Source organism: Ctenopharyngodon idella, chromosome 23, assembly GCF_019924925.1.
Source record: "Ctenopharyngodon idella isolate HZGC_01 chromosome 23, HZGC01, whole genome shotgun sequence".
In the NCBI taxonomy this organism is placed as follows: domain Eukaryota; kingdom Metazoa; phylum Chordata; class Actinopteri; order Cypriniformes; family Xenocyprididae; genus Ctenopharyngodon; species Ctenopharyngodon idella.
The window spans coordinates 9,042,327-9,064,169 of NC_067242.1; the positions used below are offsets into that span (position 1 = coordinate 9,042,327).

Below are 21,843 nucleotides of genomic sequence, written 5' to 3' on the forward strand. Positions count from 1 at the left end.
TGAATGTCTTGAAAAGTTGAGTTGTGTTACGCGGTTAAATAAATAATAAATGCATAAATAATGATTAGGTTTTGAGCTGTAATGTAATCAAGAAGCCATTACAACAACAAACGTCTGTGAGGAGCAAGAGTGTTTCCATGTTTCATTCAAACTTTTCAGACATTTTTCCAATGTCTACACTGTATTTTTGAGTTTTATTAATTTAATACGAGACTACATGGAATATTTATACTTTTAAAAATATGTTTTCACATCGCAGGAGCACTAATTGAATGATAAAAAATAAAAATTGAGACATAAACCTTGTGAAATCACCAATTGTACATGTAAATTTGACCTAAATTATTGATGGTGAGTAAAATACACTCTGCATACAGATCTATATCAAGTAAATATTTTTTATATGAGCTTTTATAGTAATCATATTTTTATATGAGCCACTGTACAACGAGCGCGATGCAGATAATTTCAATAGTTTATTTCTACCATACACAAACTGTACAACACAGCGCAGTACTGCTTATGAAATTTTAAAAGTGTAAGGAAATCCTGATATACAAACTACTTGAACTAAAAAAAAACATTTTTTTTTAAAACAAAAACAAACTAAATAATTTACAGTACCGTGTATTTTACTATTTTTTTCTTTTACACAAAAAAATTCATATCACATTACAAAACATCAAATACAAAAAAAGAAAAAATAAATATTCCTCACAAAACTTCCTGAGCAAACAATCTGTGGTTTATAAATTAGGAATTACAAATAATTTAAACAGAATTAATTCTAAATTATACAGTAATTTAGGATAAAAAAAAAATGATTGAGTACAATTCATTATGCTCATTTGGTCAGATAATATAGTGTTTTTATTTCCTCTGAATGACCTGTAAATTTGCTTAAACACAGTTTTGACATCATCAATGGAGAAAGTAAAACTAGGTTCAACTCCTTAATTAACCTGCACTGATCACGCAATTGTGACCCGCTCAAAATGAACACTAAATAACAGAATAAAAGTGCAAAAGGGTACGTTTAGTGTTGGAGAAAGCTTTAAAACGAGGCCGTCTGTGATAGTAACACAGCACTCAGATCTGCTGGGATGACCTCGGCCCTGCATTTAAACGCTAAATCAAGTGGTACAGATTCAGTCATAATGGAAAGATTACTCTCTATTGCAGTTGCTTGGCTGAGAATTTGTCCATTTTTATATTTTAGTGGGTTAAAGACATGAGAAAATATCATTTGAGAGCCCACTGTTTGTCTCACAGAAGAAGCCAAAGGTTGAGGAGTTCAGTCTTACAGAAAAGAATAAAAACCGTATTGTGCCTGGTCATAAAACACTTTTTTACAAGAAAATCGTTACATACTTAAAATGGCGTATAAACAGTAGGTAAACAGAGTTTAGAGGCTTTTCATTCAGAAAATAAATATACTGCAGAATAAAATGAATCACCATTCACGTAATACTGCTCTACCACAAAACATATCATATTCCATGTACTCATTTACATTTAGGCACATATATGCACACACGGATGTGCACACCAAAGGCAGTTCATATGAACAGAAACGGAAATCGATTATGATGTCCTTCAACGTGGATGATTTGATTTTTGCTCTGGTCAAGTGTCGCTGTACAGTCGTTCGGAGAGTGAATCGGATAAAATATTCTTCTTTTTGCTCACTTATTAGAATACAGATTTATGCGTGAAAACAAATGATGTCATTTGTGGATTAATCACATTAACTACATTAAAAAAATAACTCGGGGGCGCCGATAGACCAATAACAGCTGCTCACCAACAGGTGGCGCAAGTGGACTATTCTTACATTTCTGTTAATTAAAAAAAAAAATAAATAAATAAAAAAAAAAAAAGAAGTCATCACGCATGCCGGCGATTAAAACTCCCAGTTATTGTACAACAAACGCAGGTAAATGTAAATAAATAAAATTCACAATATGTAAGATTGGCTTTGCATTTTGGAGTTGCAGAAACAAAAAAACAACAATTATGATAGCAATAAATAAATAAATAAATCAATAAATAAGATTACTGTGAGATAAATAGTACCGATGAATAAAGATAATATGTAGCAATAATATAACAACACACAAAAGAACAATACGGAATAAAGTCAAGCAAACCATAGGAAATAAATAAGTGCAAAAGGAGGTCAAATCTCACTACGAGGAACATTGAGCTGTAAAAATGTGGCTGGTATTTTTCAGTGCAATGAATTTGTCATGGAATGGAGTTATTCTTTTTTTCACGAGACATATCTTGCACAGATCACAAAGCCAGCCCTCTGCAGACGATCAAACTGTTATGAAAGAGAGTTTGGACTTAGACGTGGATGCCCTTTATGGCCTGTCTGATGCTGTCCAATAAGGCTTTGCATTCTGGCGAGTACTCGTGCTCTGAGTTGTTGTACATATCCGTCAGCGTGTTCACGTACGCTTCGAAGTTCTGTTCATTTATCGGACCCTGGAACAGATTAAAGAACAGATTTCAGAAAGATTCCTAAATGCATGTTTCATAATGTCTTTAAATGCATTCATCCCTTACACACATGCACCATTTTAACTACACACTATATTTAACTATACACCCACAAACCCAGCGGTTGGGTTAAATGTTTGTCCAACGTGCCGAGTAGTTTTATTTAACTCAACTATTGTTTAAAAATGACTATATAACTGGCTTAAAATGAGGGTTGGAAATTAAAAATCAGACACATAATTACTAGAGGAAACAATAATAATCAAAATGTGAACATTTATTAATAAGCAATTTAATAAATGTTTATTGTTTAATTATTATTCATTAAACTTATTAATAAATGTTCATTTATTAAACATATTAATAAATGATAATTTCCAACATATTTTTAGTTCATTTTAAGCAAGCAATACAGTCATTTTTAAACAATAGTTAAATAAAACTACCCAGCAGGTTGGGCAAACATTTAACCCAATCACTGGGTTAAAACATCCCAACCCAGCATATTTTAAAGTGTAGTTTAGCTCAAATCATATTGAATTAATTTCTAAAAAAAATCAATAAATCATATTAAATTAAATTAACCTCCCTCAAACAACAAGAAATAGTTTTAAGACTCGTCTTATTTTAATAACAGCGGTGTCTAATATCAAGCTACCACAGTTTTAATGTTGTGCTTTGGCAGAAACGACACTAAAAAATGCTGGGTTAAAAACAACCCAAGTTGGGTTGAAAATGGACAAACCCAGTGATTGGGTTGTTTTAACTCAGGTGTTGGGTTAAATGTTTGCCCAACCTGCTGGGTATTTTTATTTAACTCAACTATTGTTTAAAAATTACTATATGGTTGGCTTAAAATGAACCCAAAATAGGTTGGAAATTAACATTTATTAATATGTTTAATAAATGAACATTTAATAATAAGTTTAATGAATAATAATTAAACAATAAACTTGTATTAAAATGCTGATTAATAAATGTTCAGCTTTTGATTATTATTGTTGTCTCTAGTAATTATGCGTCTGATTTTTAATTTCCAACCTATTTTGAGTTAATTTTAATCCAGCCATATAGTAATTTTTAATCAATAGTTGGGTTAAATAAAACTACCCAGCAGGTTGGGCAAACTTTTAACCCAACCGCTGGGTTAAAACAACCCAATCGCTGGGTTTGTCTATTTTCAACCCAACTTGTAGTGTAGAGGCAACAGCGACAATCAAAAGGTGTACATTTATTAATAAGCAATTTAAATTTATTATTTAATTATTATTTATTAAACTTATTAATAATTGTTCATTTCCAACCTATTTTGTGTTCATTTTAAGCAAGCAATATAGTAAATTTGAAACACTAGTTGAGTTAAATAAAACTACCCAGCAGGCTGGGTCAAAACAACCCAATCACTGGGTTTGTCCATATTTAACCCAACATGGGTTATTTTTTTAGAGTGTACACTGTAAAAAGTGAAAAAGTACAGCTAGTTCCTTAAGGACATTTATAGCTGATAAGACCCTTAATATTTGTTGCTGTTCCTGCATAAGAATTACTGCAGCAATATTTCATCTGATTGTTTGAATTGAATTATTTGCTGATTCATTTTAGTGTCACTCATTTATCATTGTAGTAAGATATTAAAAGGTGCTTCCTGGGCCTGGAATTAAATCTCATCCCACTCTTTTTGAGACATGATATAATGTACTGAACTGAGATGTGACATCATGATCTGAACTGAGCTTGAATAAAAAAAGTTTTAAACCATATCTTGTTCCTTGTTCTATTTGATATCCATAAAAGAACTGATTAAGCATCTTCCCTATACTTATGAATTTAATTTTTATCCCTGGCACCCGAACCCACTCTTTTACGGCCAAATACTGTCACAATGCAATCTGATACTTTACAGTGTTTTCAGTTACCATGATCAATTTCTGTAAGGGACCCGTGCAGCAATCAGAAAACTGTGTGGTAATATTTGTCAAAATGATTAAAATATGTGTAGGAAAAGAGCATGTTGGTGTAAATGTTTCACCGCGAGGTCTGTCTCACCATTTGCGGCAACTGGATATCTGTGAGACTGTTGATAAGTGCTTGACTGAGACGCGCTAACTCCTTCAACAGACTGTCGTTGTGCTGCTCAATTATCTTATTCTCCTCCTCGATAGTCTTTAGGTTGCACTCCATGGATGAAATCTGTTTTTAAACAGGGGGAAACAAGGTCTTTAGCTCTCAAACTACATTACCAACTATGCTTAGCTTGTGAGAAGGTGAAATAAATGTTATTTACCTGAGTCTGGAGCTGCATCATGTCTGCTTCTATCTTCAGATTGGATTCATTTAGCTCCTTTATTTCGTGATCCAAGTGCTGCATGTCTTCATTGTTTTCAATACCTGATTGACAAGAGACAAACCAGGCAATGTTAATGAACACTTCCATAGATAGAGACTTCTTACAAAATCTGAACTTAATTATGTGGGAGAGCTATTGTAACATTTGAAGCTCTCTATTTTTCTTCTCAGGAGATAAACACAGCCTCACACTATGATGATAATATTAGCAGCTCAAACATTTTAGCTTTATTTTAAAGTCATCCTTTTAAGCACTTGAATTGCTCACCACTGCTGGTTTTGAGTTTGATGGTCATCATCTCCTCATCGGAGAGCTTCTTCTTGATACTCTGGGCGTTTAGTGGACATCCTGACAAACTGTAAAGGGACAAAATCTACAGATCAGTACTAGCAATTTGTAGTCGTTTTTCCTTATTATAACTACATATATTATAGTCTAGTTTTAGGAATCATCAGATAATAAGTACAAAATAAGTATGAACATAATCTATGACATTCACAGAATGTTTAAAATTACGAATAATAACATTATTGGATACTGTAAGGGTGATCAAAAATTAATAAACCACAGAGTAACTCAGAGATAATGTACTCTAGTAATGTAGTAATAATGTATGTACAGTGTGTGTGTATACATATATATATATATATACACTGTACATACATATATGTGTCTGTAGTGTGTATATATGTGTGTGTGTATAAATATATATATATATATATATATATATACACATATATATACAATATATATATTACCAACCAAACTACATGTTTTTCATATTTTCATATTTTGACACATATTTTTACCCGCTGAAATAAAGTCAACCTGCATATTTGTGTATTTGAATATTTGTTTTGTATATTTATGTGGAAAAAAAGAAAAATTTATTTGTAATTGTTTTATTTTTTATATATATATTATAGAATATATAAAGAGAAATTTATTTTTAATTTTTCAATTTTTTTATATATTATATATATATATATATATATATATATTACATTAGATGATATGTGATATAACATATATATCAATTTAATATAATATATAATATTTTAATACAATACAAAAATGTATTTTTGATTTATTATGAAAAATTGTCTCTAGGGACCAAAACAAATTTTTGTTGAATAATATAATATAATATAATATAATATAATATAATATAATATAATATAATATAATATTAGTTCATAATATAATATTAGTTCATAATATAATCAGTCTAAAATGTTTATTAGTAGTAAAACTTAGTAGTATAACACTTTAGTCTTCAGTGAAATCAGTGTAAATTGTCCTGTTGTTAATGGCATAGTAAATATGTATTTCCTCAGATAACTCAGAAAGGTCTCATTATACAGTAGATAGGTTTTAAAGTTTAATATCAGAATTGAAGTTTCAGGTTGTCATATATTTTCCTCACCTCCTGTGCGTAACGAACACGTTGTTGGCGTGACCCAAGCCGTTGCAGCCGGGCAGAGGGCAGTGCGGAAGTTCCTGTTTACATCCATTCCAGAAGGCAGATCCGTTCATGGAGCTCTCCTTCTGCCGCTTGGTGGCGATGGGGCAACTTCCGGCGCTGCGATGAGACGTGTATTTACCCGACACGTGGCCCTGCCCGTCACAACCTGCCACCGGGCACCTGGTGCAAGAGAAAGGAAATACATTATTTACCATGCCATTAACAACAAGACAATACACACTGATTTGGCTAAAGTGGTGTGAGTTACACTACTAAAAACATTTTAGACTGAATTTATGCAGCATTCATATGTAGATTTCTGTATTTTTAATAACTTGTTCAGAGGGAACAAGGTCATAATCTGCATCACAAAGGTTGTTTGGTATAGATTTCTGGGTCACCATGCCAAAACACACACAGATGTGACCTGACCCCTCGACATGCTTAAATTAAACCCCCTGCGCAGCCCTCTTTTGTTGTCCTAAACTCAACAGAGTAACACTGTGATTGTGGAAGATAATCTCTTATTTGAGATTGAACTGAACTAGTTTCAGAGCTTATAACCGAGAGTCTTTGCAAACACAAATGAGCCCATATACATTCAGTTGATAATTTGATGGCTAAAACTTCCCCACGCCAGCGTCGCGCATTTGTCATTTTGTCTGTGAACACCCCCCCACCCCCAATTTGCAGAGTTGAAAGACTTTTCAAATACCATTAAGAAGATTAATCCTGTGAAATGCTGATTAAAAATGTATTCAAAACAGAAAAAAGGGCTGTAATAATTCTATCGGCGCACGCAAAAAAGTCTGCGCTTCGTCGGAAACGCACTCCAGTAAATAATTACGGGCATGGAGGTTAACGTGCCTCCGATGGAAAACATAAGCCCTACCAAGTTGAAGACTAGAGTGGTGAGGAGTTGGCCAATTTATTTTGCTGCTCACTTTCCCCCTAGGTCAGTAATGGAATGACATAAATTGCACATAATTGTTGTGCGTCCTCCACAGGGGGGAAAAAGCACATGATTTGGAGGTGGCTGACCCTTTCCCTGATAGCCCATATTGGAAGAGGTGAGAGGTTATCTGGGATAGTACAAATAGCTTGTCTGCAGGCCTATATGGGAAAGGTTGTTATGGCAGTTTTGGCTCTAATACACTGACTAAAACAAGACAACATTACGACTCCAACACTGGCCGTCGGGTCCAGCTCCGGGAATGGCGTCCCTGACCGCGGAACAACAGAGATGGGCCATATGGCCGACAATTTACAATAATCTAGCGACATTACAGATGTAGCCAGGGTCTGCTTTCCGTTTCTCCAGCCGTCCATTTCTCTGCCTCTCTGTTCCTCCTTTAATGTGCGCGGACCTGCTACCGTCTAATTCCTAAGCTCTCGTCTTTGCATTAGTAATTAAAAATGAAATACTAGCCCAGATGCAAAAGTAGGAAAGCCCTGTCACTCTGGGTTAGACTTCGGATTTAAGGCTGGAATCAATTCAATTAATTTTTTTTCCTCCATAGTATTATGTTTTTAAAGAGCAAACTGCTGCATTAATTGTAATTAAATGAGATCTTACGGGAAAACGAGGAGAGAGTTTCGAGCTGATATTTTTGAACGGTATTTCTAGGAAAGGCGGTTCTACAAACATGAACTATCTTTAAATAAATGTTATATATATGTGTGTGTGTGTGTGTGTGTGTGTATATATATATATATATATATATATATATATATATGTATACTGTAAAACAAATTGTTGGTTTAACTTAAAAAAGTAAGTTACCTGGTAGCCTTAAAATTTTGAGTTGATTGAAATTCAAAATTTGAGTTAATACAATGAAGGCGACTGATTTAACCAACAGAAACTCAAAATATTGTTATTATATATATTATATATATATATATATATATTTATATATATATATATATATATATATATATATATATATGTATATATATATATTAACCACATTAATTATCTAAGTTGATTTGAGAAAAGAAACAATGTTGTGATAAATCATGAAAATAATTTTTTACATATATAAATGCAGTTCTACAAACATGAACTACATTTAAATATAAATATATATATATATATATATATATATATATACACACACACACATTGCTTGTAGAACTCCATTTATATATATATATATATATATATATATATATATATATATATATATATTGTTCATGTTTGTAGAACTGTTTTCTAGAAATATAATTTTTTTCCAAATCATTTTATATGATAAAAAAAATGTGGGATACAGCAAAATGTTATGTTTTTGGCACTTATTTAAAAGATTTCTCATTAGTTAATAATTTAACATTTTTCCAATATACTAACAAATCACTATTTTATACATTTAAACCTTGCTATATTTCATGCTAGGTTCATTTAATTTTAAATAATTCAATAATAGTTTTAAAACTTTGGAGAAAAAAAATGTGACTTGTGCCTCTAATACTTAAAAAAACAAAAAAAACAATGCAACACCATAGTGTACTCTATTCATGGAAAGTGCATACTACATTTCGGTTTAATCTTTTAAATCTTTCATCAAATAAACAAAAAACTTTATGTAAAATGTTGAAGCTTTAGTAAACACATTTAGTGTAAAGTAAATCCTTTCTCTTAAATCAGAATAAAAACACCAAACATTTGGTTGTCATTGTTTTGGTGGTGTCTTACTTCATCTCTGGCTCTTCTTTGTCCTCTTTGCTTGGCGTGAGCTTCAAGCTTCCTTTCCTGGCACGAGGGCATCCTGACAGACTGGGAAGGAACATGACATATGTGACGAACCTTTCAGAAGTTCAAGCGTGCAGACGCGTGTGTGGGAAAGATACTGCCGCTGCGTTTACTGCGTGATGTTTCAAGCTTTGACACCTGTCGTGTTGCCATTGAACAGGGGTCATTACCTCAACAGCCGTGAAATGCCACAAAGTATTTACTCTTTGGCGATTACCCGGTTTTAAATGCAAATGATTTAACCCACTGAGCGCCTCTGTATAACATCTTGAATTAGAAAACACTGGTTTAAAAATGAGACATTATATAATAAAAAGCATGAGCACTTATGTCGTGCAAAAACATAAAAAATGTCACTACAATTTCATCTTTCATTGAAGTCTATGATTATTTTGTCTATGAGATTTCCTAACTAATGAGATGCTCACCTCCTATGAGATGCATAGTTTCCTGTCACATGACCTGAGCCATCACAACCAGGAGTTGGGCACCTTTAAAAGAAATAGAAATTTGATTAACTATATATATAATTTCAATTTTAATATTATATTTATTTATTGATGAAGAATATTTGTTTATATAATATAAACAAATATCCTTAATAAATAAATATAATAATAACAATAAATATTAATAATTATAATACAATTAAATTATTAAAATTATTATTAATTAATTAACAATTATTAAAATAATTATTACATTTAATTTAAAATTAAAATAAAATAAAAAATTAATATTAAAACAAATAAAATTAAGAATTAAAATATTATTAAAATTAAAATAATAGTTAGTGGTTGTAATGATTAATACAATATATATATTTTTCCATTTATTTACATCATTACATTACATTTACATTATTGCTTTAAATTCTCTGTAACTTTAATTCTTACTTTAGCTCTTGAGAATTAGCAGCCATAAGTGATTTCAGGGTCTTATCAGCCAATGGGCAACCAGATACACTAAAAAAATAAAAACAGGAGACATAATGTATATTTTTCAAGATGATGTTGCAGCTTGAAAAATAAAGAGGGTGTCGGTAGACGGGGCTCCTCACCTTCTGTGTGACGCATAATTTCCTGTCACATGACCACTACCATCACAACCTGGTGTCGGACAACTGCAAAGAGAGTAAGAACCGAATGAATGTTTACAGCTTATGATCAACTAGACATAAGATCTTTGGCATGCTAATGTGTGAAGATATAAAAACAGCGGTTGAAATAATTGTATTACCTCATCAGCTCTTTTTTGGTGTCTCTTATGAGCATCTTGTTTTTTGCACTTGCCATGTTAGCATCACCATTGTAAGCTTTATCCTCGAGAGACGCCTTCTCCAATTGATCCATCTACAAGACAAAGAACAAAATGTCAAAACACTGTGCAATTTTGAAGTCATGATGGTCACTTAAAAATGGCATTCTGTAAGCACACAGCCCCTAATAGTCTGTGAGAGGTTTGATGCTGCTTAGTCAAACATATATCCATTTAAACTCCGATGTAATCCCTCATAGTATTTATGATGGGAGAGCTGGGTGTAAAACCTTTGGATTTACTTACTTTTTTTTTTTTACAAGGTAAGTATCTTTGAGAACCAGATGTCAGAGGGAGAATCAGACAAACATACAACTGTCTGGGTTTGTTCTTTGACTCTAAAGAGGATGAAAAATTGCCAGCTTTTCAGGAACATTCTTCTGCAATTTATTTTCAATTTTGCTTTCATGTCAGAGCGGCACATCACAACAGACAGCGTGCCTTAAGGTTGTGACTGACTGAAGGAGATAATTTAGATGAATACATAGAAAGTTCAGGGTTTTATGTTGAATATGTTCCTAATGTAGCGTACACAAAGAGCATTTAGACACTGGATGTGGTTTCCTCAGGACATTATTATAATTAGACTTTATTAATTTTCCACACAATCCTATTAGAGTTTAATACAATTTTGGGGTCATTAGGAATTATAAGTTAATACTTTTACTCAAAAAGGGTGCATTAAATTGATCAAAAGTGACAGTAAAGACATTTATAATTTTATAAAAATATTTCTATTTCAAATAAATGCTGTCTCTATTATAAAATGTAGCACCACAACTGTTTTCATCATGTTGATAATAATCAGAAATGTTTGTTGAGCACAAAATCAGCATATTACAATGGTTTCTGAAGGATCATGTGACACTGAAGACTGGAGTAATGATGCTGAAAATTCAGCTTTGACATCACAGGAATAAATTACATTTTAAGGCATATTCAAACAGAAAACAGTTATTTAAAATGTTAATAATATTTCACAATATTTTACTGTATTTTTGATCAAACAAATGCAGCCTTGGTGAGCAGAAGAGACTTACCAACACCAAACGTTTAATATGTGATGCATTTAAACCTTGAGATTTTACACAATATATTACTCGGACTTTAAAGGGGTCCTTGATTATGATTTCACTTTTTTAACTTTAGTTAGTGTGTAATGTTGCTATTTGAGCATAAACAACATCTACAAAGTTACAACGCTCAAAGTCCAATGCAAAGGGAGATGTTTTCTTTTACAGTAATCGCATTTTAAGGACTACAACAAACATCTGGTAGGGACTACAACGAGCTTCTTCCCAGGTAAGTGACATCACTAACCCTAAAATTTAAACCCCGCCCCCAGGAACACGCAACAAAGGGGGTGAGGCCATGTTGGGCTGCTTTAGAGAAGAGGAAGAGTTGCTGTAGTAGAGTGTTGTTGCCATGCCGTCATTTTACACCGGACTGCTTCACAAACGAGGGTCAATTCAACGCTGGATTTGCACAAAAGATTAACATGACGGCGCATGCTAGTCGATGAGTTGAATCAACTCCACAGCAACTACATAAATTTATCCACTAACCATACAGAAACGTCCAGTTTCATTCTAAAAGTTGTAACTTCTTCCTGAGTCTCTCCATCAGTGTTGACTCCGGTTTGAACAATGTAAGGCTGAACACCGTTACTGACAATCCTCATTTTGGCTGCGTGAGATTCTCCAGCTTTGTTGTTGTTGAGCAACCAAAGCGCGAGCTGTTAAAGCTCCGCCCTCTTCTGGAAAGGGGGTCGGGAGCAGCAGCTCATTTGCATTTAAAGGGACACATAAAAACGGCATGTTTTTGCTCACACCCAAATAGGGTCAAATTTGACAAGCTATAATAAATGATCTGTGGGGTATTTTGCCGAGCTGGGGACACCAGAGACTTATATTACCTCTTGTGAAAAGGGGCATAATAGGTCCCCTTTAGCATTTGTCCTCATGTATGAACTTGCATGTATGAAATATTTTAAAAACACTACCTGTAAAAGTTATACTTCATACTTCAGTAGCTGCCTCTCTCTCACCTCTTTGTCTTGTTGGACAGGTGTTTTGCTGTAGTTCAGCGGCGTGTCCCAGGCATCCCGTTCATAGAGGACACGGTAGATGGCCGGGGAGATCTGGAGACCCGTCGCTTTGGCTAGAGAAGGTTCAGGTGGGGTGAAAAGAGCGTCTCCTAACACTGGCATCACAGGAGAGTCTCTCGCCTTTTCTCTCTTTTTCTTCATACTCAAATCCAGCGTTCCGTTCTCATCTACCTCAATGAGTGAGTCCTGAATGAAAATAAAAATAAAAAGCCTTTGATAACTAGACCACTTTTCTACCAGAAAATAGTGTTTTGAACTACTCCAAGCGTAGAACTAGAAAATCCACACTATTGCTAGTTAGAGACTTGAACAAACTCCTAACTCTTAATATTACAATTATGTGTGTAACTGATCCATTCTTGTTTGTGTAACAGAATAATAAGAAATAATAAGAAATAATAAGAAATGTTTCTTGAGCAGCAAATCAGCATATTAGAATGATTTCTGAAGGGTCATGTGACACTGAAGACTGGAATAATGATACAGGAATAAATTATATTTTAATATATATTCAAACAGAAAACAGTTATTTTAAACGATAATAAAATTTCACATTATTACTGTTTTTACTGTATTTGTGATCAAATAAATGCAGCCTTGGTTTTTCTTCTATTTTTTTGTTTTCAAGGTGTCAACCACAGTAGTTTTAGGTCACAAACATTAAAAGAGAATTTTAAATCTCTGTGTTGCTTAATATCTTAAGTTATATTACCAACAGATGTGCTGGTGTGTAAATTTGTGTTATAGCGAAGAGTTTTTATGCAACTCATTAACTAATACGTGTCACACCAATTATTCCACACGGTAGCAAACAAAGGAAAGCTTATCAGGAACTAATCATGATAATTCAGATTACAAACCAAATATGGCACTCTCTCTAACCAGCTAGAACCGACCGACAGTGCACCTATCGAGTTCATCCCTGCGCACGATGTGAGTTTTTCTCATCTGATGACATTCTCTCCAGCCTCAGAAACAAGTGAGGTGACATCTTTCTCCCACACTTCCCTGAAATGCTGCAAGACGTTAAGCCTTATTCTTAGAAAAAAACAAGCGACTTGGCACAAACAGGGAAATCGAGATACTTAACATGCATAAAGACATTTCGACGCAGACATCAGCAGATGACAGATCGGCTAACACTGTTTTATTCATTTGCTCAGTTTGTACAGTATACCTGCTCTCTGCCCACTGCGTGCTGGGACTACGAACGGCCTGTGTGGTGTGTAGGTGTGTGAAGCGTTTCACGCCATACTTCTTTGAGTTTCTCTCAGTTTTATCTCTCGCTGTCTAAGAGGAAGACCTGCTTTGATCGAAGCTACCAAACTGGATGGATCATATTGTTCATTTTTTCTAAATATTACTAAAATATTCAACATTAGGATCCTGTATTGTTTTTATTATGTTAGCACAATAGAATAGAAAGTTAAATTACATTTCAATGACATAACAATGAGTGCTTTTTTTAATATATAAATCTCTTTTAAAAATATATTAGGGCTGTCAAATCGATTAATCGTGATTAATCACATGTAACATAAAAGATTGTGTTTATATATTTGTGTGTATATATATATGTGTGTGTGTGTGTGTGTGTGTGTGTCTTTGTGTGTGTATATATGTTTATATACATACATATACACATACATAAATATATGTACACAGATATTATATAAACATACTTTTGTTAGATGTGACTAATCACGATTAATCGATTTGACAGCACTAATATATATTTATATATATAATATACATAATATATTAATAATATATAAATATTATACAAATTATATAATTTATTTTAATACTTTTTTATTATATAAATTATTTTTTATAAACTCTTATTATTTCTCACACACACACACACACACACACACACACACCTATATTATTTATTAATTATATACATATATTATATAAATGTTTTAATAAAAATAAAAAACATAATTAATTATAATATTTTATTATATATGTATATATATATATTTATATATAAAAATGTATTTCATATAAATATATATTAATAGAATATTTTATTTATATATATATATTATTTATTATTAATAAATATACTGTATATTGTATTTTTAATAGAAAAGATTGTTATACTTTTACAAATGTATAAAGTCAGAAGAATTTATAATTTATTAGTTTATAATAATATTTTATATATATAAATGTATATAATAAAAATATTATATGAATATATATATATATATATATATATATATATATATATATATATTGTATTTTTTTAATAGAAAAGATTTTTATACTTTTACAAAAGTATAGTCAGAAGAATTTATATTTAATCATAACAGCTCATTTTTGGGGGCATTTTTCCACTTTTATCTGAGAGAAAAGAAGAAAGAATACAGGAAATGTCGCAAGCTGGATTCAAACATGCTTTGCCCATATGTACGCCATGACTCCAACATGCTTTTTAATCCATTTTTGACAGCACTTTCCATTTTTTATTTTATATATGCATATTAATAGTTTGTTCTTTCTATTAAAGAGAGGCTCAATAAAAGAACATAAGTGTAAAAGTGATTCAGATATCCATTTTCACACTGTAACATACATAATCTGGTGGCCTGTGTAGACTTTTCTTATTTAATTTAAATAAAAGAGTGATGTCTATTAATCCCCCAACCAATTGATTTAATCCAACTTCTCATAGATCGTCTGTTAGAGATCAACGCCAAAGGATCTGTGCGAGCTTATCTAGGATAATATATTACTTAGCAAAATGTCTTTGACCATCTGCAGTGAAAAAAAAAAACACGCTCTCTCCTGCAAACAAGAGAAAGCCCCAACATTACCATTAGAGCAAGTAGAAATCAAATGCACGGCCACATGTTTTACAAAAAGCCTTATAATTGTCATAGAGAAGGAAGCTGTGATTGTATTCCTCCCAACTCTTTTTGATGTGATTACACAAATTCTCCTTTGTGTACATTAAAGCTCTAGGGGCAGTGTGGGTAAAAGAAAAAAGCTCCCACTCTCTTGTTGTTGTGCCACCAGAGGCAACACAGTTCTCTGTGCCAAAAAGTGTCTTTTGATGTTACTCCTCTTTTTCATACACAAATCACAGTTGTTTCAGAATGACCACATTAAATACCTTTTTCTGAGTGGTCTAATTTGATTACCTTTGTGGATGATGCCAGGGGCCGGCTGGGGGGCAGGGCCTCGCTGTTGTCTCGGCAACGGGTGGAGAGGTTGAGAATGGCTGCGGATGCGATGTTGGACTGGAGGGTGTTGCTTTGGGCTTTATGGCGACTGGGGCTGTTGTCTCCGGGCATGATCATACGACCAACAGGACCCAGAAAACAGGGGAACTGAGCGGCTGAAAATGGTAGCTAGAGTTAGTACTCAGGGAAAGAGAGGGGAAATTGTAAATGATCATATTATGCAAATACAGATCCACATCTATGTAAACAAGCAGGTTAAAAATATACATATATTAATGTTTTATAAAAAAATAAATAATTATGCTTTAACATATGTATAATTTCTTTTAACCTGGGTGTCTACATAGAGGTGGACTTGTAGTTCTTCCATCTCTATCTCCGCAAAATAAGATCAGTTTTAATTTATACCTTATTATAAATATTATTAATAAAAATATTAATTTATATTTATTATTTAATAATATATATATTTTTATTAATAATAATAATATATATATATATATATATATATATAATAATGCTTCATCTAACATAAGTTTGTAAATATATATGTATATAATACACACGTATTATATATTTACAAACTTTAATGTTAGATGAGATTAATCAAGATTAATCGATTAGGCAGCACCTAATATATATATATAATTATATGTATTAATTCATATGTAGATAAATAATTAATATAAAATTAATATAAATAATGCAGAGACAACTATAAGTTAGCCATTTGTAGGTTAATTTGATATATTAATAATTTATTATTAAGTTAATATTATATTAATAAATAATATTCAATTAACCTTCAAATGGCTTAGTTTTAAGCTGTATTTCAGCAAAAATAATTACATTTCATCTTGTGTGTATATATATATATATATATATATATATATAAAATTAATAAATAATATTATTATATATTTTATATATTTTTATATAAAAGATTTTATGTGCAAAGCTCACTGCCAGGGTGTTGCTATGCAGTTTCTACAGTGTTCTGAGTGGGTTTTAGTGTTGCTATGTGGTTGCTAGGGTGTTTCTAGGTGGTTGATTATTGGCCTAAATCAGGGTGCTTCATGAAGACTGTATAGAGCAGATTGTATGGAGCAAACAAGTGACTGCACATATACTGCTCTAAGTCACACATGATGACACTGAAAACAAGTTCTTTTTTTAAACAGTAATGTCAGTGCATGCTGGGTAACCTTTGATTTGAAACAAAATAGACACTCACAGTCAGGAAAGTGTGAAGATTCGTGACTCTGGTCGGATGCCATCTGAGCTTGCTTGCCAAAGACCTGGGCGTCAAAACTGGCGTAGTCAAAATGGCCTTTAGTGTACTTGTCCATGTCTTTGGCCATGCTGGCCTGCAACGCTGCCATAGGATGTGCAAATCTGTATGTGAAGTCAAATTTCTTCATGTGTCCTAAAGGTCTAAATAAAGGAAGAATCAAGAATTCAGAATTGTACTAAAACATGTTTTTATTGCTGCTTATTCTTTGGCATAAAAAATGACATTTCATCTTTAATGAATCATTCCCAACCAAATCAGATTTATTTATTTATTTAATTTAAAGCTCCAAAAGAATTTAAGATAACACTTTATTTCTATGGTCCAATTTAGACATTCTACTAACTATAAGTAACTTTGCAACTACATGTCAACTAAGGGTGTGTTCACACTTGTAGTTCAGTTCTCTTGGTTCTTTTGGTCTGGACCAAAAAAAGAAAATGATGAAACATTTAGTCCTGACAGTTCACACTGTTATACATATATTTTGCCACAGAACTTGTCCGACATCCAAAACAATGCTGTGTGCTGGACTAAATGCGCTCGCTGTATGTGCGTACATATGATGGAGCTGACAACTCGTGAAGAGCTTATAAAATGTGTAAAGGAGTCAAAACAGGTTTGCTGCGAGGAGATGCAGTTCTGATGCCTATGATGAGGAAAAAACAGGTTTGCTTGGGCATTCTGTCCTTTTTAGGGGCGCATCTTGTGACATCACATCCTGTTTTTGGTTCTTTTACATGTCTTAGGTCCGTGTTGGATTCATATTTCAGTTGAACTGCACCAGAGTTCATTTGAAAGCAGATTGAGGTTGTGTTCACACTTGTTGTTCAGTTCGCTTGGATCGTTTGGTCCAGACCAAAAACAAAATTTAGTCTTGGTCCGCTTAGCATTCACATTTTTACACTGAAAAATGGGACACGTTCTGATTGGTCGGCTTTCATGATGTATATTTTGCGACAAAATGACCGAACATCCAAAACAATGCTGTGTGCTGGGATAAATGCGCTCGTTGTATGTGTGTAGCCTACATATGATGGTATTCTGAACTTGTGAAGAGCTTATAAAATGTGAATCCCTCCATCACAAATGAAGATCTTATGCAAGGAGATGCGGTTCTGATGCCTGTACCCAACTGTGATGGCCAACATTGCGACTATGATGAGAAAAAACAGATATTCTTGAGCATTCTGTCCTTTTTTGGGTCGCATCTTATGCCATTGTGTCCTGTTTTTGGTTCGTTTACATGACTTTGGTCCGTGTTGCGTTCATATTTCATTCAAACCGCATCAGAGTTCATTTGGAAGCGGGCCGAGACCAATCTTTTCAGCGGTTTCGGTCCGCTTGTTTGGTGCGCACCAGGATTCAGATGGCAGCGTTCACACTTATTCAAATGAACCGCACTAACAGAGTAATCACACCAGGGTTCGTTTTAATCAAACCAAACATGCCAAGTGTGAACACACCCCGAGATCCATCTTTTTAGGTGCGCACCAGTATTCAGATGGCAGCGTTCACACTTATTCAAATGAACCATACTAACAGAGCAATTGTACCAGGGTTTGTTTTAATCAAATCAAACCTGACACACCCTAACGGTGCTTCCACACTTGGTTCGATTGCTTGGTCCGAACTCGAGTTCGATTACTCCCCCCTCCCCCGCTGGACTGTGTTCAGATTATTTTATTTGGGTCCGAACCAGTTCGCGGGTGCGCACCTGAGTTCTGAAGACAGCGTTCAACTTCACATCATCCAAACAAACCGAATTCTAAAGCCAATCAATCCCGGGTGCGCACCAAAAGTACTAGTGTGAAAGCACCCTAAGTCTTATTGGAGTATTAGTAGACTGTGTGCTTATCTGCTTATTCTATTAATCCGAACCCTAACACCTAACAGTCTACCGCAGTCTACTACTACTCTAATGAGAGTTAGTTGACATGCACTGTAATTGCAAAGTTACTTATAGTTAATAGGATGTTTAAAGTAGATCATCGAAATAAAGTGTAACCGAATGAACAGATGAGATGTTTATTATTATCCTTCAGAAAGATGATTTATGAACTTATTTTGAACTTGCTTGATGTAAAGGTATCAAGACCTCCATAAGACACAGGGCTGCTCCTGGATGAAGGTTTATTACCTCGCCATTCTCTCTGCGCTCTGTCTGCACTTTGTGGGATCCTCCGGCGGTTTGGAGATCTTTTCTGCAGCAGCTATCGGGCAGCCTGAGAGACTGTGTGAAAACAGACATCAGAAGTGTGGAGTTAGTCTCCTCGTGGCCTCCTCTGGGTTGTTAACTTTATTTTAATTGAATTTGGGTGCATTAAATAGTCATTCAATTACAAAGAATCCAGTAGTTTCTATGTGATAAACATCACATTGTTTTATAGTCTACTTAAGTGTCATTAACATTTTGTTTGTATTTTTCCTGATAGAGCGAAACTTCATGTTTCTTTTCAAGTAAATGTCCAAGTTTTCACTGCAAGTGTGTCTTTTTTTTTATGGTAAATTAACTTGTTTGATCTTTTAAAGGGGTCCTATTATGCTTTTTTACATTTTCAATTTTCTTTAGTGTGTGTAATGTTGCTGTTTAAGCATGAAAAAGGTCACAATATTCTTAATTTAAATAGTTTCCGCACAAGGCATACGTAAAAAAAAAAAAGAGAAAAAAAAAGGTGGCAAGGCCTGGTTGAGTTAGCGTGTTTAAACTCGAGGTTATGGTAAGAGGCGGGACATTTCCCAAACAAGCGCTTGAAGCGGTTGACCAATCACAACACACTGGTCCAGCTGACTAATCAGAGCACATTGCGCTTTTCATAGAGACCAGAACTAAACAAAGCGTTACTGACAGACTAGGAAGAGAGGTGCTGCAACAATGGAGAATATTTGAAAAATAATGTGTTTATTGAACATTCAAGCATGAAAACCTATTCCAGTAGAACAAAAAAAAAAAATCAAGACGTTGAAATAGGGCATAACAGGTCCCCTTTAAGGTGGTTTAAAGCATTGCAACAGTGCAAAATAGAGTAATAATAATGCTATGATATTTTCTTTGGGTCAAATTCCCCATGTAGTTTAGTCGAATGGTAACGTTATTATAAACATCACTTTCCCCCAGCGACCGCCTCCCCACCGAGAAATATCGATACAAATCTGCTTACAATGAGAAAGGAGGTTTGTATAGAAATTAATAAAATGTGATTTGAGTAAAAAAAAAAAACAAGCTGTTTTCATTGTGCTCACCTTCTATGTGTGCTACGGTTACTGTTGACATGACCTCTTCCTGTACAGCCAGGGGTCGGACATTTAAGGACGTTTTCGTGCATTGCAAGGACTGTAAGAAACAAAAGAATATAATATGAAACTTTTTAGATAAAGAAGAGAAATTACATTAAATAATAATTTAGCATTTAAGCTTCTACTGCAGCTGTTTTAACTTTATATGCTAAATAAAGTTTTCCATGTGATTCTTTGTGACTTGAAATTGTGTCTCCCTTCAAATATGAACATGCAAAAACATCATGACTACAAACACATTTTGATTACCATTTAAGAGACACACACTTATTGTTGAAGTCCTATCCAGTATCCTTAGCAACTTTTCACTCTGTTCATAATTAGTTTGGAGGATGTGCCCGTCTATTTAGGCTGCATCCGCGGGTCCTTTGATTTGCAGAATGCTGCCTCTGGTTTAGGAGTACATGCTTTCATATTGGAGGAAAAAAAAGGGAAAAAAACTTAATTACATTTTCTGTTCCTTTTGTCACATCACTGTTTAATGGCGAATGTTTGTTGTGCTACTCTCAAATGGAGAAAACAGCAAGTGAAAAGTTGTTTCCGGATTGCATTTTTAATTTGCATACCGCAGGAAATCAAACCTCAGTTGTGTTGACGGCTGAAAATTTCTTTAATTTTTTTACTTTCAGCTTGCAGCACTATATGGTTTCCACTGGAAGGCTCAAGATACGTAGTAAATACATGAAATGCATTTATGTACATAATTGACATGCAAATTACTTCATATTTGTGATTTTTTTTTTTTTTTTTTTTTTTTTTTTTAATTAGGGACAATTTTGATTAATTGAAATCTTGAAAAAGGATGCTTCTTCAAATTATGTTTAACATATGTTTATGATGTTTATCACAACCCATGGAATAATTTTTCATATTTAGGAGGAAAGTTTGGCTAAACCTTTGACAACAAGTTAGCTGCCAGTAAATTAGCTTTGAACTTGCAAAAATAAAAAGAAATTAGTTGCTTCTGAATTAAAATGCTCAAATAGTTCAACTAAATAAAGATAATGGCATATCATAATGTAAAAATTTCAAAATAAATGACATCAGGACCTGATTATAAACTTTTTTTGGAAAAACCTAATCTCTAAAAAATATATACATAAAAATATGTAACAAAAATACATATTTTTAAGTAAAGTGCAAAGCAGAAACTCCTTGATTTTAAAACTTTATAAATATATTGTTGCATGTATAAAGTCTGGCTCAGTAAAAAATAGTGAAATATTGGCAAATGTAACATTTCTTCACAACCCTCTTAAAATTTAGGAAAAAGTAATTAAGTAGGTATAATAAAAAGTTTAAAGTTATAATAATATATCCATTAAATATAAAATGATTCTTTATTTAACACACACACGCACACATATATATACACACACACACACATATATATATATATACACACACACACACACATATATATATATATATATATATATGTGTGTGTGTGTGTGTGTTTACTTCATGCCACGTCTCTATGCAGAAATGTGCTGAATATAATAGAGACTGGTTAGTTAAGCAGTCACCATGTAATCTTTTATCCCTCAGTATCTGTACAACTAAACCTT

General features: G+C 33.2%; 1 protein-coding gene across 1 annotated transcript in view; it reads right to left on the reverse strand.

The window, feature by feature from the left end:
* Positions 1-457: 457 nt before the first annotated feature.
* Positions 458-21,843, reverse strand: part of st18 (ST18 C2H2C-type zinc finger transcription factor) — a 76,022-nt gene continuing 54,636 nt past the window's right edge. Inside the window, exons 9-23 of the mRNA XM_051882017.1 lie at positions 20,222-20,312; positions 19,119-19,211; positions 16,922-17,121; positions 15,646-15,842; positions 12,434-12,679; positions 10,309-10,421; positions 10,130-10,192; positions 9,966-10,034; positions 9,498-9,560; positions 9,013-9,093; positions 6,279-6,497; positions 5,120-5,208; positions 4,790-4,893; positions 4,552-4,695; positions 458-2,490 (exon numbers count right to left, since the gene is read on the reverse strand). Coding sequence (XP_051737977.1) covers positions 2,350-2,490; positions 4,552-4,695; positions 4,790-4,893; positions 5,120-5,208; positions 6,279-6,497; positions 9,013-9,093; positions 9,498-9,560; positions 9,966-10,034; positions 10,130-10,192; positions 10,309-10,421; positions 12,434-12,679; positions 15,646-15,842; positions 16,922-17,121; positions 19,119-19,211; positions 20,222-20,312 — 1,913 coding nt within the window. The 3' untranslated portion in view covers positions 458-2,349. The remainder of the gene's footprint in view (positions 2,491-4,551; positions 4,696-4,789; positions 4,894-5,119; positions 5,209-6,278; positions 6,498-9,012; positions 9,094-9,497; positions 9,561-9,965; positions 10,035-10,129; positions 10,193-10,308; positions 10,422-12,433; positions 12,680-15,645; positions 15,843-16,921; positions 17,122-19,118; positions 19,212-20,221; positions 20,313-21,843) is intronic.